Here is a 25,616-nt window from a genome sequence, read left to right on the forward strand (position 1 = left end):
GTGTATTTGGTTTAATACATACATACATATCACGTCACGTCTATAAAAGTCTATATAAATAGTGCCGTGTGGCTCCCGGCACCAATACAAAAAAGAATAGGACCACTCCTTCTTATTCTCATGGATGTCGTAAAAGGCGACTAAGGGATAGGCTTACAAACTTGGGTTTGTTGGTTGGAAACCAATGGGATTTCTTCCAGTCAACCAAAATATAAAGGAAAATCCAAAATTAAAAAGGCAGCGCACATAAAAAGCTCTAGTTGTTGATAAGCCGACTTAAAAAATACACTAAATAATTGTTACAGGTCACCTGGTTGAAAAACGGCACCCCTCTCAGAATGGAGACGGGTCGCATGTCGCTGACGGCCAGCGGAGCCCTGGAACTGGACGCCCTGAGACTCCACGACGCTGGGGAGTACGCCTGCCGCGTGGCCATTGACGACAAGACGTTTACGTGAGTATGACGGCCTCTGTGGCGCGGCTATAAAAAAAATAAAATAAAAATCGTTTATTGCAGGAAAAAAAAATAAAATAAAAAAAATTCGTTTATTGTTTATATCTATATTCAACGCAAAAAGAATTTTTCAATTCGAACCAGTAGTTACTGAGATTACGTATGACTTAGTGATGGAATTGGAATTCAAATAGTGCAAATAGTAATTCAAATAGTAATATCGCCTACAAGAAGAATGTCAATTTTGTTATTAGCAATTTCCATAGCCTTTGGCGACATCTATGAGAAAGATATAGATTTGTTATATTCTGACGGCCTCTGTGGCGCAGTGGTAGTACGCTTGTCTGTGACACCGGAGGTCCCCGGGTTTGAATCCCGGTCGGGGCGTGATGAGAAAAGAACTTTTTCTGATTGGCCCGGGTCTTGGATGTTTATCTATGTATATAAGTATCACTACATAGTATAAAACAAAGTCGCTATTTTAGTCTGTTTGTCTGTATGCTTAAATCTTTAAAATTACGCAACGGATTTTGATGCGGTTTTTTGTAACAGGTAGAGTGATTCAAGAGGAAGGTTTTTATGTATAATAACATTTATAATTTTGCACCCGTGCGAAGCCGGGGCGGGTCGCTAGTTTATTATAAAATACAGTATCGTTGAGTTAGTATCTCGTAACACAAGTCAAGAAATTACTTCGAGGCTAACTCAATCTGTGTAATTTGTCCCGTATATATTTATGTCTCGCGGGTTAGGCAGTGTCAATAGTCTTCGTACTGTTGTCTACAACGTTGAGTAAATATTCAAACACGTGTCACATTTAATCACGAGTCGTTCACAGAGCGACATTTTAGATTAAAAGTAATTTTTAAAATGTACAATGATGATTGCATAGATACATACATAATAATCACGACCATATTCCTCACGGGGTAAACAGAGTCAACAGAAACAGATTGAGTTTATAAATTATGTTTTTGCAATTTAAATTATTATTTATTTATTATCTTTCAGAACGGGCACAGCTACAGAACTGGTAGTGAGCGAAGCGGCCAGTGCAGAGTCACCTCCGAGGTTCATAGCGACACCACACCCCCTCACCGTGTTAGAGGGTAAGTATTTACTAGAAAAGAAGGTTTTGCTTATCACTATAGGTATAAAATATTAAACATACATACATATGGTCACGTCTATATCCCTTGAGTGCTAGACGTGACCATATGTATGTATGTATGTTTGACAGATTTGAAAGAGTCTGTAAGTGGTTTAAGAATGAATGAGTTGCTCGTCAAATGACGATCAGGTTATACTGGCGTCATCAGCGGAAGAGTTACAGGAGATGGTAAATAAATTGTATGTATGAATCTTTGAATAAGAAAGGAATGAAAGTGAACGTAAGTAGACTAAGTTTTGGATATATAAAGAAATAAATTGATTGATTATAAGGATTCAAGTACTTTTTTAGGGATTAACCTTTCTCGATATTGAAGCATTCAGTGTGCGTCCAGCACACTGAATGCTTCAATATCGAGAAAGGTGTAAGACAGGGATGTGTTGCGTCACCTTGGCTGTTCAACTTTTTTTTATGGATAGTTGTTTGACAAATTTGAAGGAGTCTGTAAGCGGTTTAAGGATGATTGAGTTGCTCGTCAAATGTCTGCTCTATGCTGACGATCAGGTTAAATTGGCGTCATTAGCGGAAGAGTTACAGGAGATGGTAAATTGTATGTACGAAATGAAAGTGAACGTAAGTAGACTAAGTTTTCAATATACATACATACATACATAAAATCACGCATCTTTCCCGGAGGGGTAGGCAGAGACTACCACTTTCCACGATCTCTGCACACTTCCTTCGCTTCATCCACATTCATAACTCTCTTCATGCAAGCTCGCCGGTTTCGGGTACTCTCGACCTGACCCTTTACCAGGACGTCCTTAATTTGATCAAGACACGTTCGTCTAGGTCTTCCCACTCCGACCTTTCCCTCCACACTCTCCTCGTATATCTACTTAGTCAACTCGCTTTCACTTATCCCCCCTTAATTTGATCAAGATACGTTCGATAGTTTTGGATGTATAAAAAAATAAATTGATTGATCTATCGTACAGGTGCAACGGCGACGTTCGACTGCGCAGCCGCAGGGAATCCTAAGCCGGAGATCACTTGGCTCAACAATGGAATAGCTATAGACTTGAGGTACCTAATTTAAATTAATTTCTTGACTTTCCTTTTTGATGGGAACACGATGAAATCTAGTGTAGCCGAAAAGCGTCTATTACATACATGCATGTAGTCACGTTTATATCCCTTGCGGGGTAGACAGAACAACGGTTTTGAAAAGACTTATAGACTGTATGTCTTCATGACGGAATTGAGATTCAAATAGTGACAGGTTGCTAGCCCATCGCCTAAAAGAAAAATCTCAATTTTGTAAGCATATATCCCTTAGTCGCCTTTTACAACATACACGGGAACGACATGGAGTGATCCTATTCTAAAGTACAAAGTATGCATTTATGTGTAGGGAGTATAGTTATTAAAGTTATTTATTCCTACAAGAAAGATAAAAGGAGAAAATAATCAGATTAAAAAAATATATATTATGAACATAAAAACTAAGATTTTTATTAAAAATAACTAAGAATGCATGACAATAAAAATTATTTTTGACCTATTTCTAACAAACAACATCATGGCAACCGTTGCTATGGCGTATACCAACAAGGTTCCCTACATACATATGTATCCAGCAAGGCGTATACAAACAAGGTTCCCTACATACATATGTATCCAGCAAGGCGTATACAAACAAGGTTCCCTACATACATATGTATCCAGCAAGGCGTATACAAACAAGGTGTCCTACATACATATGTATCCAGCAAGGCGTATACAAACAAGGTTCCCTACATACATATGTATCCAGCAAGGCGTATACAAACAAGGTTCCCTACATACATATGTATCCAGCAAGGCGTATACAAACAAGGTTCCCTACATACATATGTATCCAGCAAGGCGTATACAAACAAGGTTCCCTACATACATATGTATCCAGCAAGGCGTATACAAACAAGGTGTCCTACATACATATGTATCCAGCAAGGCGTATACAAACAAGGTTCCCTACATACATATGTATCCAGCAAGGCGTATACAAACAAGGTTCCCTACATACATATGTATCCAGCAAGGCGTATACAAACAAGGTTCCCTACATACATATGTATCCAGCAAGGCGTATACAAACAAGGTGTCCTACATACATATGTATCCAGCAAGGCGTATACAAACAAGGTTCCCTACATACATATGTATCCAGCAAGGCGTATACAAACAAGGTGTCCTACATACATATGTATCCAGCAAGGCGTATACAAACAAGGTGTCCTACATACATATGTATCCAGCAAGGCGTATACAAACAAGGTGTCCTACAAACATATGTATCCAGCAAGGCGTATACAAACAAGGTGTCCTACATACATATGTATCCAGCAAGGCGTATACAAACAAGGTGTCCTACATACATATGTATCAAGCAAGGCGTATACAAACAAGGTTCCCTACATACATATGTATCCAGCAAGGCGTATACAAACAAGGTGTCCTACATACATATGTATCCAGCAAGGCGTATACAAACAAGGTTGCCTACATAGTATCATAGTGCCGTGTGGTTCCCGGCACTATTACAAAAAAGAATAGGACCACTCCATCTCTTTCCCATGGATGTCGTAAAAGGCGACTAAGGGATAGGCTTATAAACTTAGGATTCCTCTTTTAGGCGATGGGCTAGCAACCTGTCACTATTTGAATCTCGGTTCTATCATTAAGCCAAATAGCTGAACGTGGCCATTCAGCCTTTTCAAGACTGTTGGCTCTGTCTACCCCGCAAGGGATATAGACGTGATCATATGTATGTATGTATTGCCTACATACATATGTATCTCCCAACGTCCCCCGCAGCGACCTGGACTCCCGCCTGTACCTGAGCGGCGCGGGCACGCTGGTGGTGCAGTCTGCGCGCGCGCCGGACGCGGGCGGCTACACGTGCCGCGCGCACAGCCGGCTCGACTCCACCGATCATACTGCCGCTCTGACTGTATTGGTGAGTACTGACTGTACACACAGACATACATACACTTTGTAATATACTAATTTTATTATATTTCATTTTTTTCCTTTATGAGGGTGAATTTTCTTCTAAAGCGGGTCGTGACCAATTATTATTATCTATATATATAAAAACGAAAAACACTCACTTAGGAATCACGAAATCTCGAAATCTAATGAGCCAATAAAGATTAAATTTGGCAGGAAGGTAGATTTTAATTAGGAGGGATCCACTAAGAAAGGATTTTTGGAAATTCTATTCCTAAGGGGGTGAAATAGGGGTTGCAAGTTTGTATGAAACTTCGTAATTTTTAGTGTGGGTTACGCGGACGAAGTCGCGGGCAACAGCTAGTAATATTATAAAGCTGAAAAGTTTGTTTGTTTGAACGCACTAATCTCAGGAATTATTGGTTCGAATTGAAAAATTCCTTTTGCGTTGAATAGACCATTTATTAAGGCTTTAGGCTGTGTAACATCACGCTGCAACTATTAGGAGTGAAGAAATAATGGAAAATGTGGAAAAATAAAGGAGAATTATTCATTCTTGAGGGCTTCAATGATGCCCAAAATAACTTCCACGCGGTCTGTACATTTTTTTTCTAGATATAACTCTCACGTCCAATTTATTCCAAATTAAATAGAATGCCCACGTTTGATGTAAACGGCGAATAAGGGATAGGCTTACAAATTTGGGATTCTTTTTATAGACGATGGGCCAGCAATTTGTCACTATTTGAAGTATTTGTATAAACATAAAAGTAAAGTTAAAGTGGCAGTTCTGGTAAAGGGTCAGTTCAAAAGTACCCGAAACCGCCGAGCTTGCATGAAGAGAGTTATGAATGTGGATGAAGCGAAGGAAGTGTGCAGAGATCGTGGCAAGTGGAAAATGGTAATCTCTGCCTACCCCTCCGGGAACGAGGCGTGATTTTATGTATGTACTAGCTGTTGCCCGCGACTTCGTCCGCGTATAGTTCTAGTTGAATCTTAATCGTACAGTCAGATACAGACAGACAGACAAAAAATGTAAAAAAAATTCTCTATCCGTTTCAGTCAAAATATTAAATGTGCAGACAAAATATTTCAACTATTTTATTATATGTATAGATAGAATAGAATAGATTTATTTCCAAAATTGGATAAAAGGTATCACTTATTGACGTCACATAACTTAAATCTAATTATAACTACTACCGCTTCCAAAACGCATGTGTAGAAGAAGCGGCGGAACAAACTACACTGCAGCATTTTCATAGGACGTCAATTTACAAATATAGATCTCTTAAATCTAAATCGTGGACGAATGCACATTGTCTACATTAAAAAACATGTATGTATGTATAATATGTATGTATGTGTGTATAAAAGTAAAGTGGTTTCCCACGTCCCTCGGTCAGACGGCGCCCCGCGTGAGCGTGCCCGCGGCGGCGCTGGCGGCGCGCGCGCGCGGCGACGCGGTGCTGGCGTGCGCGGCGCGCGGCCGGCCCGCGCCCGCCGTGCGCTGGCTCAAGGACGGCGAGCCGCTCGCGCACAACCACCCGGACCTCACCTCCGGCCGGTGAGTGTACGCTAATCATTGATAGTTTGGCACTCTCTCAGTTTCTCACTTTCTCAGTCTCTCTTAGTTTTTGTAGATTCTCACTTTCTGTTCATTCGTTTCTCAATTTCTTAGTTTCTCTCTAAGTTTCTCAGTTTCTCTTCTCTGTTTCTCACTTAGTTTCTTTTCCGTTTCTCACTTTCTTCGTTTCTCGGTTTTGTTCTTTCTCCGTTTCTCAATACCTCAGTATCTCATGTTTTGTTTGTTCATTGGTTTCTCAGTTTCTTCTCCGTTTCTCAGTTTTTTCTTTCTCAGTTTCTCACCTGAGTTTCAACCTGTTTCTCACTTTCTCAGTTTCTCTTAGTTTTTGTAGTTTCTCACTTTCTGTTCATTCGTTTCTTAATTTCTAAGTTTCGCTCTTTTTAGTGTCTCTTTCTCCGTTTCTTTTTCTCAGGTTCTCTCCTCAGTTCCTCTTTCTCACTTTCTCCGTTTCTCAGTTTCACTCTTTCTCCGTTTCTCACTCAGTTTCGATCTTTCTCAGTTTATCACCTTCTCAGTTTCTCAATTTCTTAGTTTCTTCTCCGTTTCTCACTTCTCCGATTCTCAGTTTCGTTCTTTCTCCGTTTCACACTCAGTTTCCTACCTTCTCAGTTTCTTATCTTCTCCGTTTCGCTTTCTCCGTTTTTCACTCAGTTTCTCACCTCAGTTTCTTATCTTCTCAGTTTCTCACTTTCTTCGTTTCTCCGTTTCTCAATTTCTAAGTTTCTTCTCCGTTTCTCACTTTCTCCGATTCTCAGTTTCGTTCTTTCTCCGTTTCTCACTCAGTTTCCTACCTTCTCAGTTTCTTATCTTCTCCGTTTCTCACTTTTTGCGTTTCGCTCTTTCTCCGTTTCTCACTCAGTTTCTCACCTTCTCAGTTTTTTATCTTCTCAGTTTCTCACTTTCTAAATTTCCTACTTTCTCCGTTTCTCACTTTTTCACTTCTGTAACTTTTTTTCTTTTTTAACTTAGGTACTTTCGTCTATCTACTTTGTCACTATTCTAGGTGAAATAAATATTTACATAAACAAATTTCCAGTACGTCCCTTCGCATCCAAGGCGTGCTGAAGGTGGACGCGGGAATGTTCGCGTGCGAGGCGACCTCCAGCGCGGGGTCAGCGGTGGGATCGCTCCGGTTGATGGTGCTGCCACCAAAGGATGGTACGAGTGACATACATACATACATACATACATATGGTCACGATTATATACCTTGCGGGGGTGAACAGAGCCAACAGTCTTGATATGACTGAATGGCCACGTTCAGCTATTTGACTTAATGATGGAATTGAGATTTAAATAGTGACAGGTTGCTAGCCCATCGCCTAAAGAAGGATTCCAAGTTTGTAAGAATATCCCTTAGTCGCCTTTTACGACACCCATGGGAAAGAGATGGAGTGGTCCTATTCTTTTTTGTACCGCACGGCACGAGTACGGTACGAGTGAATCAGTTCAAAATTTCAAATGAAAATATCTCTACAATGGAATTGTAAGGTTTAAATGAGAGACAGCTCAAGAGTGTGATCGGCGTCAAATTAAAAAATTAAAAATTGCGAATTTAAAGTGTCGTGTGGTTCTCGGCACCGATACAAAAAAGAATAGGACCACTCCATCTCCTTCCCATGGATGTCGTAAAAGTGATACCTTGTATCCAATTTTGAAAATAAAATCTATTATATTCTATTCATTAGATTTTTTATGAAATTGATATTTCAAGGGGATGTAAGTATTATTTACTAGAGGCCGCCCGTGACTTCGTCCGCGTGGAAACCCTATCAATCCCGCGGGAACTCCGGGATAAAAAGTAGCCAATATGTTATTCTGGGTCTTCAGCTACCTACATACCAAATTTCATCGTAATCGGTTCAGTAGTTTTTGCGTGAAAAAGACATCCATACTGACATCCTGACATACTCACAAACTTTCGCATTTATAATATTAAAAATTAAACTTTATTAAACTTTCGCATTTATATTAGGATTTCGTCAGAGTATCAAAACCTATTTTGAAATTTTCATCATATTCATGCCATTTTTTTAAATCAAAATTCATCCGTTTGTTGGTTGGACATAGTCAAAAATGATTTTCTTAATACATATTTTATATACATACATATATACCCGATGTTTCCTCTTTATAACTTTTTTTTTCTTAACATTTTATTCAGTTTGAAACCTATTTATTTTTCACTTTTAAGTTTTATTTACACATTTTTTTTGTATTATTTATCTTAAAAATTTTATTTTTCTTTTCCCCCCCTTTATTTGGACCCCTCCCAGTACCCGACCCGACCCCTCCCGAAGACTATCTGGACACGACGTGGTCCCCCGATTTCCTCGGCGAGACGTCGTCCGCATTCACGGCCTCGCCTGACGTTTCCTTGACAGAGCCTAGCCTGGAGTCGCTGCCGGAGAACGAGACGATCGTGAGCCAGCCGAGGGAGTTCAAAGCTGTGCTGGTTAAGCATAGGTGAGTATTATTTGTGGAGATTTTTTTTTTATTTTGGACTAATAACACAGATTGAGTTAGCCTCGAAGTAAGTTCGAGACTTGTGTTACGAGATACTAACTCGACGATACTATATTTTGTATTAAATACTTATATAGATAAACATCCAAGACAAAGGACAATCAGAAAAAGTTCTTTTCTCATCACGCCCTGGCCGGGATTCGAACCCGGGACCCCCGGTGTCACAAACAAGCGAACTACGGCTGCGCCACAGAGGCCGTCATTGTCATAACTGTAGGAAGTATATTCGCAAAGTTAGTTATTCACTACAAAAGACATAAGGAGAAAAATAATCAGTTTAAAAGTAATTTATTGTTAGACATAAAAATATTCGACAATAAAAATAATATCTCACATTTTTTTCCTAACTAAAAAACCATGGCAACCGTTTCTATGGCGTACATAAAGAAGGTTGCCTTCAGTAACAATATATGCTGTCGTCCACATTTCTATTCTACATACATATAGTCACGTCTATATCCCTTACGGGGTAGACAGAGCCAATAGTCCCGAAAAGACTGAATGGCCACATTCAGCTGCTCGGCTTAATGATTTCTATTCTAAGTTTGAATAATTTTGTGGTTGACGTTATTGAAGAAAATTACTGCAGTGCAATTTGTTAGGTATCTTCTCTATCCTAAAGCCATACAGCTGAACGTGGCCTCAGACACTGATAGCTCTGTCTACCCCGCAAGGGATATAGACGTGACTATATGTATGTATGTAAATTTAATTTAATTTTGTAGATTCGTGACATTAAGCTGGCAGGAACCTGACACGAAAGCTGAACAGCTTTTAGGATACGCCGTGATATACAGAGTCAAGGGTAGCGAAAGGTATATGTCCATTAATTAATTCTAACTAATATTATAAACGCTAAAGTAAGCTTGTATTGTGCCGTGTGGTTCCCGGCACCAATAAAAAAAAAGAATAGGTGGTCCTATTCTTTTTTTTTTATTGGTGCCGGTGTGCTCCATCTCGTTCCCATGGATATCGTAAAAGACGACTAAGGGATAGGCTTATATAAACTTGGGATTCTTCTTTTAGGCGATGGGCTAGCAACCCGTCACTATTTGAATCACAATTCTATCATTAAGCCAAACAGCTGAACGTGGCCTATTAGTCTTTTCAAGACTGTTGGCTCTGTCTACCCCGCAAGGGATAAAGACGTGATCATATATATGTATGTATGTAAGCTTGTTTGTTTGTTTGTTACCTATTCACGGGTTATCTAGTGAATTAATCATTTTAAGATACCACGTTGTATAGGTATATTTGAGAGTCTGGAAAAGGACATAACCTAACTCCTGCCTGCCTGACGTCAACTCTATTTGGCTATGCTTTTTGTGGCACCTAGATGTATGTGCTTTTGTCCCTTAGTCGCCTTTTACGACATCCACGGGAAGAAATGGAGTGGAAGAATTCTTCTCTTTTTCTGAAAAAAATAAATTAAAGAACTAATATATTTGTTCATGTTGTACTCTGCCGCAACGCTCCCTGTTGGCATTTTTGTTCTACCTAATGGCAATTTAATGTTTTTATAAATTAACATATAATTTAATATATATAATTTAATACAAGTAAGTATTCTGAGTGGCAGTGCTGTAGAGTATACTCTCTAGCAGCGCCCTATAAAGTATCATTTTTTCTCAAATTTACTGTACGTATGTACATACTAAATTGTTTTTTTTGTACATTATGCTCTTCTGTTTTACATTAAATTGCCATCTGAGAACAAAAATTCCAACAGGGGGCGGTGCGGCAGAGTACAACGTTCTTTATTTTTCAACTATTAATGAATAATTAAGGACGTCCTGGTAAAGGGTCAGGTCAAAAGTACCCGAAACCGCCGAGCTTGTATGAAGAGAGTTATTTATTTATTTATTTATTTATTTGGAAGACCAACAACCGTTTACAAAAAATAGCGTCACATATGTAAAACAAATGGTCAATTATAGGTCCTCACAGATACAAAACACTAATACAATAAAAAAAAGGAACATCAATCTCTAAACAATCAACAATAACAATCTATGAGTTAACGTCTAGTTACTAGTTACGAATGTTAACTTAACTTAGTTATGAATGTGGATGAAGCGAAGGAAGTATGCAGAGATCGTGGCAAGTGGATAGAGGTAGTCTCTGCTTACCCCTCCGGGAAAGAGGCGTGTTTTTATGTATGTATGTAATGTAACTAATATATTTTTAAACTATTAAAATATGCCATGTATAGTCACTAGTATTTTAACATGGTTTCGTCTGTCTATTCAGAGAGCGAATGTCTCTGGGCAACTCCCAGCGCCACGAGATGAACGTGCCCTCGTCACCAAACACAACCTACCAGTTTTCAGTGCTAGCTTATACTGAACACGCTGTTTCGCCTTCATCTGAGGTAAGGAATAAGATATATATATATATATACATATATACTAGCTGTCCCGGCAAAAGTTGTTTTGCCATATAAATAATTGTTAGAGATTTGTGAACGCAATCAAATTATATAGTCTGTGGTAGCTTTCCCCCCCTTTTTCCTTTTCGCTCTCTGGTATACATACGTCGATATCTGTGAACACTGTTTTTGTGCGCTAATTAATTGTAATAAAGTAATTTACATATCTATAACATCCAGTTTTTATTTTCTTGCTCTAAAATCATAAATAATTTTAAAGTAATTTCTAGTTAAAAAAAAATTGAGGTATAAGCGGTATGAAAAATAGATGTTGGCCGATTCTCAGACTGCTCAACATCCGCACAAAATTTCATGAGAATCGGTCAAGCCGTTTCGGAGGAGTACGGGGACAAACATTGTGACACGAGAATTTTATATATTAGATATATTTTTACTAGCTGTGCCGGCAAATGTGACGGCCTCTGTGGCGCAGCGGTAGTACGCTTGTCTGCGACACCGGAGGTCCCGGGTTCGAATCCCGGCCAGGGCATGATGAGAATAGAACTTTTTCTGATTGGCCCAGGTCTTGGATGTTTATCTATATAAGTATTTATTATAAAATATATTATCGTTGAGTTAGTATCTCGTAACACAAGTCTCGAACTTACTTCGAGGCTAACTCGATCTGTATTATTTGTCCCGTATATATTATTTATTTAAACGTTCTTTTGCCAAGTAAATATTTTTGAGTAATTTCTAGTTTAAATAAAATGTTAAGGGTGGAACAACCCTTATCACTGAGGGGGTATGAAAAATAGATGTTGGCCGATTCTCAGACCTACTCAATATGCTCACAAAAATTCATGAGAATCGGTCAAGCTGTTTCGGAGGAGTACGGGAACGAACATTGTGACACGAGAATTTTACATATAAGATATCTTCCTATTCCTCTTCTTTCAATTCTATCTTAAAGCCAAATAGATGAACGTGGCCTATTAGTCTTCAAGACTGTTGGCTCTGTCTGATATAGACGTGATTATATGTATGTATATCTTCCTCCTGGCTTTAGTCCCGGTCGCATCCTTACCACTCTGGAGAGGAACCCGGGGTATGCCTTCGACCATGGATCCTGAATTGGGTGAGTCAGGTTTTTACACGAAGCGACTCCCATCTAACCTCCGCAACCTTTTTCGAGTGAACCTAACCCGTATTGAATCACATGGTTACACATCCAGTTGCCTGAATGTGCAGGTTTCCTCACGATGTTTTTTCCCTCGCCGTAAGAGCATCGGTTAGTTATCAAAATAATGTACATAACTTTGAAAAAAGTCATTGGTGACACGGCCGAGGTGGGATTCGAACCGGTATCCTTTTTGCGCAATGCGATGATTCGGCTCGACCGCCACCAAAGGGAAGATCTTCCTGTAGGCTGGTGTGACGCCTGGGGGACCGCGCGACAGACGGATGTCGTGTCGGAGGTCACATATATGCTCCAATCCGTGAAATCTTTGCTTGCGCGATTTAGACTTTTCTCTGTTTTTGACTGATATCGTCGCGTGATTTGGTTATTGTATCTCGTTCTTTTATTATTGTATTTATTACCTATTTTTATTTAATCACAAAATCATCGTACATTTACAGACAATAGAGGTCACGACCCCCGAAGAGGAACTTACGTACGGCCCTCCTAGAAACGTCAAAGTGGAAGCTGTTGGACCGCACGCTGTGAAGGTCACGTGGTCACCGCCGACCTCCAATGCGCCGGAGCCTACTAAATACCAGATACATTGCACTGAGGTCAGTTTGAGGTCACGAGGTTAGTTTTGAGGTCACGAGGTCAGTTTTGAGGTCACGATGTCAGTATTGAGGCCACGAGGTCAGTATTGAGGTCACGAGGTCAAGGTCAGAATCAAAATGTCAAGGTCAAAATTAAAATATCAACATCAAAATTAAAAGGTCAAGGTCAAAATTAAAAGGTTAATGTTAAAAAAATAGGTCAATGTCAAAATCAAAAGGTCTAGGTCAGGATAACAAGGGAAAGTGGTCAGAGTCACCATATTAGCTGTAATATTGGTGTCATTTAAAGTGGTTATAGAAAGACTCCGATAAAAGTGTCAGATGTATAAAAAATATTGAAAATATTGTTCGTTACCAATAATTTAGAAAAATACTCGATTAATCAGGAAAAAAACATAAGACTTCACTATGACTTTACCGTCCAGAGTAACGTATGAATCTCAACTCCATCAGTGAGCCGAACAGCTGATCGTGGCCTATCAGCATTTTTAAGACTGTTGGCTCTGTGCACCCGCAAGGAATATAGACGTGATAACATATATATGTAACGTAGGATACGTTTTTTTTTATAGATAAATCACGTATACGAAACTAGTTACTACTATGAAATATCTTTACTTAGGTGGATACAAATCGCGAACAAGTGCAACTAGTAGACGCCACGCCCTCCGCCCCGCCCTCCGCCCCGCTGTCCGCCACTATCGGCGGGCTGCGCGCGGCGACACTTTACTCGGTCGCTGTGTCGTGTGGTTCCCGGCACCAATACAAAAAAGAATAGGACTACTCCATCTCTTTCCCATGGACGTCGTAAAAGGCGACTAACGGATAGGCTTACAAACGTTTCCTATGGATGTCGTAAAAAGCGACTAAGGGATAGGCTTACAAACTTGGGCTTCTTTTTTAGGCGATTGGCTAGCGACCTGTCACAGTGTTTGAATCTCAATTCTATCATTAAGCCAAATAGCTGAACGTGGCCATTAAGTCTTTTCAAGAGTGTCGGCTCTGTCTACCCCGCAAGGGATATAGTCGTGACCATATGTATGTATGTATGTCTCATGATATTTTATGTATGTAACGTAGAGTATGTTTTTTTTTTCTAGAAAAATCACCTACGAAACTACTTACTACTATGAAATAACCTCTTATCTAGGTGGATACAAATCGCGAACAAGTGCAACTAGTGGACGCCCCGCCCTCCGCCCCGCCCCCCGCCCCGCTGTCCGCCACTGTCGGCGGGCTGCGCGCGGCCACCCGCTACTGGGTGGCGGTGTCGGCGGAGGGCGGCGCCAATACAAAAAAGAATAGGACCACTTTCTATCTCTTTACCATGGACGTCGTAAAAGGCGACTAAGGGATAGGCTTACAAACTTGGGATTCTTACACTCACACTATTTGAATCTCAATTCTATCATTAAGCCAAATAGCTTAACGTGGCCATTCAGTCTTTTCAAGACTGTTGGCTCTGTCTACCCCGCAAGGGATATAGTCGTGACCATATGTATGTATGTATACAGGTGGACACAAATCGCGAACAAGTGCAACTAGTGGACGCCACGCCCTCCGCCCCGCCCCCCGCCCCGCTGTCCGCCACTGTCGGCGGGCTGCGCGCCGCCACCCGCTACTGGGTGGCGGTGTCGGCGGAGGGCGGCGCCGCCAGCGCTCCGGCGGACGTCATTACCGGCAGCGACGCGCCGGCCGCGCCGCCGCTCAACGTCACGGCCATAGCCAGCGGGGCTAATGTGAGTGTACATACATACATACATACATAAAATCACGCCTCTTTCCCGGAGGGGTAGGCAGAGACTACCTCTTTCCACTTGCCACGATCTCTGCATACTTCTTTCGCTTCGTCCACATTCATAACTCTCTTCATACAAGCTCGGCGGTTTCGGGTACTTTTGACCTGACCCTTTACCAGGACGTCCTTAATTTGATCAAGATACGTTCGTCTAGGTCTTCCCACTCCGACCTTTCCCTCCACACTCTCCTTGTATATCTGCTTAGTCAACCTGCTTTCATTCATCCTCTCCACATGACCGAACCATCTAAGTGAGTCATCTATCATGGTGAGTGTACACTTGACATAATTTGTACAGTATGTACGTACATATTTTATTTTATACTAGAGGCCGCCCGCGACTTCGTCCGCATGGAAACCCTATCAATCCCGCGGGAACTCTGGGATAAAAAGTAGCCTATGTGTTATTCTGGATCTTCAGCTACCTACATACCGAATTTCATGGTAATCGGTTCAGTAGTTTTTGCGTGAAATAGTAACAAACATCCATACATCCATACAAACTTTCGCCTTTATAATAGTAGTAGGATTTATTTTATTTGACGAAATATTCGTATTGACGTCATCAGTTCTACATTCATACATGTTTTTTTAATGTAGACAATGTGCATTCGTCCACGATTTAGATTTAAGAGATCTATATTTGTAAATTGACGTCCTATGAAAATGCTGCAGTGTAGTTTGTTCCGCCGCTTCTTCTACACATGCGCTTTGGAAGCGGTAGTAGTTATAATTAGATTTAAGTTATGTGACGTCAATAAGTGATACCTTGTATCGAATTTTGGAAATAAACCTATTCTATTCTATTCTTAACAAGTTCGAATCCCGGCCAGGGCATGATGAGAAAAGAACTTTTTCCGATTGGCCCGGGGTCTTGGATGGTTATCTTTATAAGTATTTATTATAAAATATAGTATCGTTGAGTTAGTATCTCGTAACACAAGTCCGGATATTACTTCGAGGCTAACTCAATCTGTGTAATTTGTCCCGTATATATATATATATTTATTTAACTAACAGAGGATTCCCATAGGCACGGAGTACTAACGGGTAACTTGTGCCGTATGGTTCCCGGCACCAAATAGGAAAAAGAATCGGACCACTCCATCATTTTCCCATGGATGTCGTAAAAGTCGACTAAGGCGACGAAATTCTTCTTTTAGGCGATGGGCTAGCAACCCGTCAGTATTAGAATCTCAATTCTATCTTAAAGCCAAATAGCTGAACGTGGCCTATCAGTCTTTACAAGATTGTTAGCTCTGTCTACCCCGCAAAGGATATAGACGTGATTATATGTATGTATACTTTATTTGCTATAAATGCGGTACAATTATAGGTGTTAGAAAGCATATAAATTTCGCGCATTTAACCAATCATGGCAAGCAAAAATACAGAAAATTAAAATTAAATGAAAATTAAAATTGAAATTAAAATTAAAATTGAAATGAAAATTAAAATTTAAATGAAAATCAAAATAATGTCATATTAAATGTTCTTGTCAAAATTGATTTTTTATCGAAATATTCGTCAACTAACTAGTATATATACTAACGGGTTCTCATTAGAGTTATTTTATTGATAGTTGATGCTGTTTTGGTGAGGGAAAACATCGTGAGGAAACCTGCACATTCAGGTAACTGGATGTGTAACCATGTGATTCAATACGGGTTAGGTTCACTCGAAAAAGGTTGCGGAGGTTAGATGGGAGTCGCTTCGTGTAAAAACCTGACTCACACAATCCAGGATCCATGGTCAAGGGCTCACCCAGGGCTCCTCTCCAGAGTGGCGAGGATGCAACCTGGACTAAAATTTAAATGAAATGAAAATTAAAATTGGAATTAAAATTAAAATAATGTCATATTAAATGTTCTTTTCAAAAATTGATTTTTTATCGAAATATTCGTCAAGTAACTAGTATATATAGTAACGGGTTGTCACGGTGTCCGGCCGCAGTCGATCCTGGTGCGCTGGGAGCCGCCGCCGGCGCGCAGCCAGCGCGGCGCGCTGACGGGCTACAAGCTGCGGTACCGCGCCGCCGCGCGCCGCAAGCCCTTTGTGCTCACCACGCCCGCCGACCGCCGCCGCGCCGAGCTGCGCGGCCTGGACACCGCCACCACCTACCAGGTCGGAGACGCTGTCATTATTTATGCCATTACTGGCATGAACTGACATCAAGAGACATCGTTCTCTTTTAGGTATCTCGATGGGTAGCAGTGTGATTATAACATCTGGCTCGAGCTTGGCACAGGAACCTCGTAATTAATTGTAGTTTAATTTGAACTTAAATCAAAATTTCAGTACACTCTGTACATAAATCTTTTTAAAATTGGCAATCCATAATATATATATATATATATATATACTTATATATATTTTTTTTTCTTTTTTCAATATTAAATCTCATAAATATATAAATCTCCCGTGAACAATGTATTCTCCCGTCCACATTATATTCTAAGTATAATTTAATATTGTGAAGTTGACGTTGTTAAAGAAAATGCTGCAGTGCAGTTTGTTACCGCTTCTTCTGCACTGACGCCTTGGAAGCGGCAGTAAACTTAGTTTTTAAGTAATATATTTGACGTCAACCAAGTTGTTAATCCATACGACAATTATTAAGCGATATAATAATATCCTATAATAATGAATAAAAAAAAAAAAAAAAAAAAAATTCGACCTAGCTCAAGTACTCCAGGATTCAGAGGAAGATGAGGAACCAGGACACCGCCACCAACCTACCAGGTCGGAGACACTCGCGACTCGTTCACTTTTAGGTATCTGGATAGGATCCGGACAGCTAAGTACTTCAGGGTTGATCTAAGGTGGACCATAGGCATGTTCAAAGGAAGATATGGACCCAAAGCACCGTCACCAACCTACTAGGTCAGAGACGCTGCCACTCTGGTGGGGAGATATCGGGAGACACCCTTCACTTTTAGGTTTAGGTATCTGGATGGGTAGCAGCGTGATTCCATCCGGCTTTAGTACTCCAGGAGTGATAGTAGGTGGACCATAGGCATGTTCAAATGAAGATATGGAACCAAAGCACCGTCACCAACCTACTAGGTCAGAGACGCTGCCACTCTGGTGGGGAGATATCGGGAGACACCCTTCACTTTTAGGTTTAGGTATCTGGATGGGTAGCAGCGTGATTCCATCCGGCTTTAGTACTCCAGGAGTGATCGTAGGTGGACCATAGGCATGTTCAAAGAAACATATGGAACCGAAACACCGCCACCAACCTACTAAGTCAGAGACACTGCCACTCTGGTGGGGAGATATCGGGAGACAACCCTCACTTTTAGGTATCTGGATGGGTAGTAGTGTGATTCAACCCGACTTTAGTACTCCAGGGTTGATCGTAGGTGCACCATGGGCATATTCAAAGGAAGATGAGGAACCAAGACACCGCCACCAACCTACCAGGTAATATACTGGCATCATTACTCTGATGGAGAGACACCCATTTTTTCAGGTATCTGGATGGGTAGCAGTGTGATTCAACCCAGCTTAAGTACTCCAGGAGTGTTCGTAGGTGGACCATGGGCATATTCAAAAGAAGATTAAGAACCTGGACAGTGCCACCACCTACCAGGTCAGCTATACTGCCAGCAGCTGTGATGGAGAGACACCCTTTACTTTCTGGTATCTGGATGTGTGATGTGGCAGTGTGATTCAACCCGGCTCAAGTACTCCAGTATTCAGAGGAGGATGAGGAACTAGGACACCGCCACCAACATACCAGGTCAGATATACTGCCATCATTACTCTGATGGACAGACATCAGGAGAAACCTTCCACCCGGCTTAAGTACTCCAGGCTTCAGAGGAAGATGGGAAACCAGGACAGCGGACCAGATCAGCGGGTCTGCCACTCTGGTGGACAAACTTCGGGATACACTCACGAGTCGTTCACTTTTAGGTATCTGGATGGGTAGCAATGTGATTCCACGAGGCTTTAGTACACCAGGAGTGATCGTAGGTGGACCATAGGACATTCAGAGGAGGGTGAGGAACCGGGACACCGCCACCACCTACCAGGTCATACTCGTATATACTGCCACTCTGGTGGGGAGACACCCAGCACGACCCCTAGCAATGTGATTCCACTCGTTTTTGTCACGAATTGATCGTAGACGAACCATAGGCATATTCAAAAGAAGACAGGGAACCAGGACATCGCCACCAACCTACCAGGTCAGATATACTGCCGTCATTACTCTGATGGAGAGGCATCGGGTGCCACCCTTTACTTTTAGATATTTGGATGGGTAGCAGTGTGATTCCACACGGCTTTAGTACTCCAGGGTTGATCGTAGGTGCACCATGGGCATATTCAGAGGAAGATGAGGAACCAGGACACCACCACCACCTACCAGGTCAGATATACTGCCGTCATTACTCTGATGGACCGACATCAAGAGACATCGTTCACTTTTAAGTAACTGAAGGGGAATAAGACTAAGGGATATAGACGTGATCATATGTATGTATGTATGTATGTATGCATGTTTCAGATCCGAGTCTGCGCCATGAACGCCAACGGCTCAGGTCCGTTCAGCGAGTGGGTGACGGCGAGCACTCAGCAGCAACAGCTGGACGAGAGCCGGGTCCCGGGGAAGCCGCCGCCGCTGTCCAGTGAGTTTTATTTGTCTCGTCAGTCCTTTGCTTCAATCCATTCGTTCATTCTTTTGCGTCATTCCGTTTCTTCAGTCTGTTGTTTTTTCGTGTTTATTCGCTCTTAGCGTCAGTCGATTTCGTCAATCCGTCACTTGGAGGTAGACAGCGAGTCTGTTATATCAGTCATTGAGTGACAGCGAATCTAAGATGGCCGTTTACCTTTACTTCAAAGCATCGTTTCAATTTTTTATACATACATACGGTCAAGTCTATATCCCTTGTGGGGTAGACAGAGTCTATAGTCTCAAAAAGACTGATAGGCCACGTTCAGCTATTTGGCTTTGTGATTCAAACAGTGACAGGTTGCTAGCCCATCGCCTTAAAAAAAAGAATCCCGAGTTTGTTAGCCCATCCCTTAGTCGCCTTTTACGACATTTCAATTTGTCATTTCAATTCCTTAATTTCGTGTGCGTCGTCCGAAACGTGTTGTGTCCGCGGTAAGTGTGATTGTGACCCGTTGTCCGTTTGTTCATTCGTTAAAACAATAAAATTTAAATAATTAATTTATATATGTTACATAATAAAGGTAGGTATATCTATTTTTTAATTCGGTTTTTTTGGGTTTTATAATTAGATATATAGATGGATAAACATTTTTTTTTTGTATCAATAAAAAAAAGAACCGTTGTTCGAGTATCTTTTGTGATTCGTTTTTTTTTAATTAGATAGATAGACAAACTCTTTATTGTATTAAAAAAAAAGAAAATAAAAATACAGTTTAACAATCAAACTACTGAACGGATTTTGAAAATTCCTTTTTTTGCTTATCAGTCGCTATAATAAATTTTGATGGTATGTATGTTGGGTGATTTCTCGTCACATATAGAAGAACTCTTGATAAAATTTTATGTATCAATTCCATGGCGTGTGGTTTGCCGTGTGGTTTCGGGCACTTTAGAATAGAACCACTCCATATCTTTACCATGGATTTCGTAAAAGGCGACTAACGGATGGGCTTATTAACTTGGGATTCCTCTTGTAGGCGACGGGCTAGTTGTCACTATTTGTATCTCAATTCCGTCATGAAGCCTTCTCGAAAGTACGTTGACTCTGTCTACCCCGCATGGGATAAACGCGACTATATGTATGCTATTGTTGTACCAAATCAATAATAATTTTGAGAAATAAAAGTTTTTCTTATTAGTTTTTTCGCTGGCAATTGCTACGATGGACAACGAATGCTATGTAGATAGTCACAGTAAGGTCACGACCACGCCGCGACCCGTTGGGGACGAGGTTCGAGTCCCGGCCGCGCCCCGGCCTCTTAATAGTATGTATTTGTTAGTTTTTTATTTTTTTCATGTGTCCCTCACTACCCCCTAGCGTTGGAAGACCTTTATAGTTTTCCTTTTATTTCGGTACTTTTTTAACTGTTCGTTTAAAAATGTATTGTTAATTTAAACACGGGTCGCTTACGCAAAAATTGTAATTTTAAATTTTTGATAATTTTTACGAAAATGATTTAAGACGAATTGAAGTTAGGATTGTTTAAAGTTTTTTTTTTATTAAAGTTTTCTTAATTTTTTTTTTACCAAGATAAAGTATTTTATTTTACATCCCGGCTAAATCTAAATATCACGTTATTTTTTTGTCTTTTATAGCATCAATACGATGTAACCAGTACTGATGGTAGGAAAGATTATTATTATTTATTTATTTATTTAAATACATCCAAACTTGGAATTCCTCTTTCAGGCGATGTGCTTGCAACCTGTCACTATTTGAATCTCAATGCTATCATTAAACCAAACAGCTGAACGTGGCCTTTCAATTTTTTGACGACTGTTGACTTTGTCTACCCCGCAAGGGTTATAGACGTGATTATATGTTATGTTACAAGCATACATAAAATCACGCCTTTTTCCCGAAAGGGTAGGCAGAGATTACGTCTTTCCACTTGCAACGATCTCTGCACACTTCCTTCGCTTCATCCATATTCATAACCCTTCATGGAAGCTCATCAGTTTTGGGTACTCTTGACCTGACCTTTTGCCAGGACGTCCTTAATTTGATCAAGATACGTTCGTCTAGACCTTCCCACTCCGACCTTATTTATGTACACAAAATTACATACAAGAGCATTTATTACAGTAATCTGTACTAATACGAGTGTAATATTATAAAACTGAAGAGTTTGTTTGTTTGTTTGAAGCCGCTAATCTCAGGAACTACTGGGTCGAATTGAAAAATTCTTTTTGTGTTTAATAGAACATTTATCGAGAAAGGCTTTAGGCTATATAACATCACGCTGCAACTAGGTATAAGGGGCAAAGAAATAATGGAAAATGTGAAAAAAAACGGGGTAAATTATTCATCCTTGAGGGCTTCAATGATGCCCAAAATAACTATTCCACGCGGACGAAGTCGCGGGCACAGCTAGTATTAGATATAAATTAAATTAAATTTATTGAAATGTAAAATGATGTAATGTAGTGTACTGGATGTGTAACCATGATCGATCCGATACGGGTTAGGTTCCCCTGCAAAGGTTGCGGAGGTCAGACGGGAGTCGCTTCGTATAAAAACCTGACTCTGTATGGTATTTGTAGGAAGTATGTATAGTTACAAAGTTAGTTATTCCTACGGAAGATAGAAGGAGAAAAGAGGAGAGAAATAATCAGTTTAATATCACTGTGTTATTTAACATAAAACAAAAATATTTTACAATAAAAATTATATATCTGACGTTTTTCTGACTAAACAAAATCCATGGCAACCGTTGCTATGGCGTACAAGAAGGTTGCCTACAGTATTGAAAAAAATACGAAAAAAAAATCTTCTTTTACTTCTAGTGCCGTGTGGTTCCCGGCACCGGTACAAAAAAGAATAGGACCACTCCATCTCTTTCCCATGGATGTCGTAAAAGGCGACTAAGGGATAGGCAAATTACAAACTTGGGATTCTTTTTTTAGGCGATGGGCTAGCAACCTGTCACTATTTGAATCTCAATTCTTTCATTAAGCCAAATAGCTGAGCGTGGACGTGACCATATGTATGTATGTATGTTTTACTTCTTAGCGCGAGCCGGCCGCGACTGGATCTCGGTGTGGTGGTCGGACGAGGGTCTGTCTCCGGAGGTGGTGGTGAGGTCGTACTGGCTGGGCTGGGGGCTGGGCGTGCCTGATGAGCAGCAGAGGCAGCTCAGCCAGCATCAGCACTCCAGCGTCATCAGGGGACTTGGTGAGTCGTTGTGTAAAAAAATCTAGGTTGTAAATAAATTTATGTCATATGAAAAGTTTTGGGCCGAGAGTAGGCCCCTGAGGTGACCCCCTAAATATTGATATAACAGTTCGATAAAAGACAGTCATCACTGGAGTAAGCTCAGTCGGCATCAGCACTCCAGCGTCATCAGGGGACTTGGTGAGTCATTGTGTAAAAAGATCTAGGTTTTAAATAAATTTATGTGATATAAAAAGTTTGGGCCGAGAGTAGGTCCCTGAGGTGATCCCGATTGATATAACAGTTTGATGAAATGCATTCATCAGCTCGTCAGCACCAGCACTCCAGCGTCATCAGGGGACTTGGTGAGTCATTGTGTAAAAAAGTCCAGGTTGTAAACAAATGTTGGGCCGAGAGTATGTCCCTGAGGTGACCCCCTGAATATTTATATGACAGTTCGATAAAAGACAGTCATCACCAGAGGCAGGTCAGTCAGCATCAGCACTCCAGCGTCATCAGGGGACTTGGTGAGTCATTGTGTAAAAAAATCTAGGTTGTAAATAAATTTATGTGATATGAAAAGTTTGGGCCGAGAGTAGGCCCCTGAGGTGACCCCCCTAAATATTGATATAACAGTTTGATGAAATGCAGTCATCAGCTCAGTCATCATCAGCACTTTAGCGTCGTCAAGAGTCAGTCATTGTGTATAAAAGGCCATCTTATAAACAAAACAAATGTTGGGCCGAGAGTAAGTCCCTGAGGTGACCCCCTAAATATTTATAATAACAGTTTGATAAAAGACTGTTCATTAAAATGGATTCTGTATCCGTTTTGAAAAACATAATTCTGTTCTGTTTCTTCAAAAAGGATGCTGTTAAGTGCTTTAGTAGTTTGTAGTTTATGTAGATATAATCTATACTAATATTATAAAGCTAACGAGTTTCTTTGTTTGAACGCGCTAATCTCAAGAAGTACTGGTTAGAATTGAAAAATTATTTTTATGTTGAATAGACCATTTATCGAGGAAGGCTTTAGGTTATATAACATCACACTGCAACTATTACGAGCGAAGAAATAATGGAGAATGTGAAAAAAACGGGGAAATTTAATCATCCTTGAGGGCTTCAATGATGCCCAAAATAACTATACCACGCGGACGAATTCGCCGGCACAGCTAGTATTAGATAAAAATTAAACTGAAATGTAAAATGACGTCAAAAAGTGCTTGCGACAGCCAAAATAAACTATTGATTTTATTTTTTGATTTTTATTATCAGAATCGAACTCCGAATACGTTATCTCCCTGCGCGCGGCCAACGCCCTCGGCCCTGGCCCGCCCGTGTACGCCACGGTGAGGACTAAGCCTCCCGCCGCGGAGGGCGATGACCTCGAAGAGGAGGAGGACGAGGAGGAGCGGGGGGAACTGGACGAGGAGGACGAGGAGGAAGCGCCGCCTCTGATACCGCCTGTGGGGCTGAAGGTATGTCAAATGGGGGGGCGGAAGGTCATATACATACATATGATCACGTCTATAGCCTTTGCTGGGGGGCGTCCTGACGGAAGGTCACTAGGATAAGATATAATCACGACTATAGCCCTTGCGGGGTAGATAGGCTAGTCTTGAAAAGACTGTTAGGACATGTTCAGCTGTTTGGGTTAATGATTGAGAATTGAGATTCAAATAGTGACAGGTTGGTAGCTCGACGCTTAAATGAAGAATTCCAAGTATATAAAACTATCTCTTAGTCGCCTTTAGTAAAAATAACAGACGGATTTTCTCTCGTGCCGTGTGGTTCCCGGCACCAATCCAAAAAATAATAGGACCACTCCATCTCTTTCCTATGGATGTTGTAAAAAGCCACAATGGAATAGGCGTACAAACTTGGTATTCTTATTTTAGGCGATGGGCTAGCAACCTGTCGCTATTTGAATCTCAATTCTATCATCAAGCTGAACAGTCGAACGTGGCCTATCAGTCTTTCCAAGACTGTTGGCTCTGTCTTCCCCGCAAGGGATATAGACGTGACCATATTTATTTCTGTATGTATGTTTATTTATATTGTTGTAGGCTATAATGCTGAGCGGTTCAACAGCAGTTGTCTATTGGACGGATCCGACGCTTTCAAAGGGGCAGGTGAGATTAACTTTTAACTTTGACGGCCTCTGTGGCGCAGCGGTAGTACGCTTGTCTGTGACACCGGAGGTCCCGGGTTCGAATCCCGGCCAGGGCATGATGAGAAATAAGCTTTTTCTGATTGGCCTAGGTCTTGGATGTTTATCTGTATATAAGTATTTATTATAAAATATAGTATCGTTGAGTTAGTATCTCGTAACACAAGTCTCGAACTTGAATAATAATAAAAAAACTAATAAATAAGCCGTGTGGTTCCCGGCACCAATACAAAAAAGAATAGGACCACTCCATTTCTTTCCCATGGATGTCGTAAAAGGCGACTAAGGGATGGGCTTACAAACTTGGGATTCTTTTTAGGCGATGGGCTAGCAACCTGTCACTATTTGAATCTCAATTCTATCTTAAAGCCAAATAGCTGAACGTGGCCTGTCAGTCTTTGCAAGACTGTTAGCTCTGTCTACCCCGCAAGGGATATAGACGTGAATATATGTATGTATGTATGTAAACTAATAAATATAATATTTATATTTTTAATATTATTAATTATATTTTTTATTAAGAATTTGACTTGACCTTTACCTAACCCTGACACTGTCTGACCGCGTTCCAGTCCGCGACAGATGGCCGCCGCTATGTTAACACAAGTCTCGAACTTGAATAATAATAAAAAACTAGTAAATATTTTTTTTTATTTTTTATATTTTTTATTAAGAATTTGACTTGACCTTTACCCAACCCTGACACTGTCTGACCGCGTTCCAGTCCGCGACTGACGGCCGCCGCTACGTGGTGCGCTGGGCGGCCGCGGGCGGCGGACGGGTTAAAACGTTCAACGCGACCGATCTCAACTGTATGATCGATGATTTGAAACCCTATACCACGTACGAGTTTGCTGTTAAGTTGATCAAAGGTAAGTTTTATATCATTTGTGACTTTAGAGTAATTTGACATTGAAATATAGACAAACTGATCATAATTAGACAGAGCTTTATATGCTACTAATTTAAA

General features: G+C 40.7%; 1 protein-coding gene across 1 annotated transcript in view; it reads left to right on the forward strand.

Moving 5' to 3' along the window:
* LOC106138887 (neogenin) overlaps positions 1-25,616 on the forward strand; it is a 106,401-nt gene that overhangs the window by 59,690 nt on the left and 21,095 nt on the right. Inside the window, exons 5-21 of the mRNA XM_060952768.1 lie at positions 306-454; positions 1,466-1,563; positions 2,564-2,651; positions 4,425-4,566; positions 5,966-6,126; positions 7,184-7,305; positions 8,424-8,613; positions 9,399-9,488; positions 10,924-11,044; positions 12,683-12,838; positions 14,353-14,577; positions 16,590-16,760; positions 19,153-19,273; positions 22,334-22,495; positions 23,752-23,954; positions 24,543-24,608; positions 25,371-25,518. Coding sequence (XP_060808751.1) covers positions 306-454; positions 1,466-1,563; positions 2,564-2,651; positions 4,425-4,566; positions 5,966-6,126; positions 7,184-7,305; positions 8,424-8,613; positions 9,399-9,488; positions 10,924-11,044; positions 12,683-12,838; positions 14,353-14,577; positions 16,590-16,760; positions 19,153-19,273; positions 22,334-22,495; positions 23,752-23,954; positions 24,543-24,608; positions 25,371-25,518 — 2,413 coding nt within the window. The remainder of the gene's footprint in view (positions 1-305; positions 455-1,465; positions 1,564-2,563; positions 2,652-4,424; positions 4,567-5,965; positions 6,127-7,183; positions 7,306-8,423; positions 8,614-9,398; positions 9,489-10,923; positions 11,045-12,682; positions 12,839-14,352; positions 14,578-16,589; positions 16,761-19,152; positions 19,274-22,333; positions 22,496-23,751; positions 23,955-24,542; positions 24,609-25,370; positions 25,519-25,616) is intronic.

The sequence above is a fragment of the Amyelois transitella genome, chromosome 29, assembly GCF_032362555.1.
Source record: "Amyelois transitella isolate CPQ chromosome 29, ilAmyTran1.1, whole genome shotgun sequence".
Taxonomy (NCBI): domain Eukaryota; kingdom Metazoa; phylum Arthropoda; class Insecta; order Lepidoptera; family Pyralidae; genus Amyelois; species Amyelois transitella.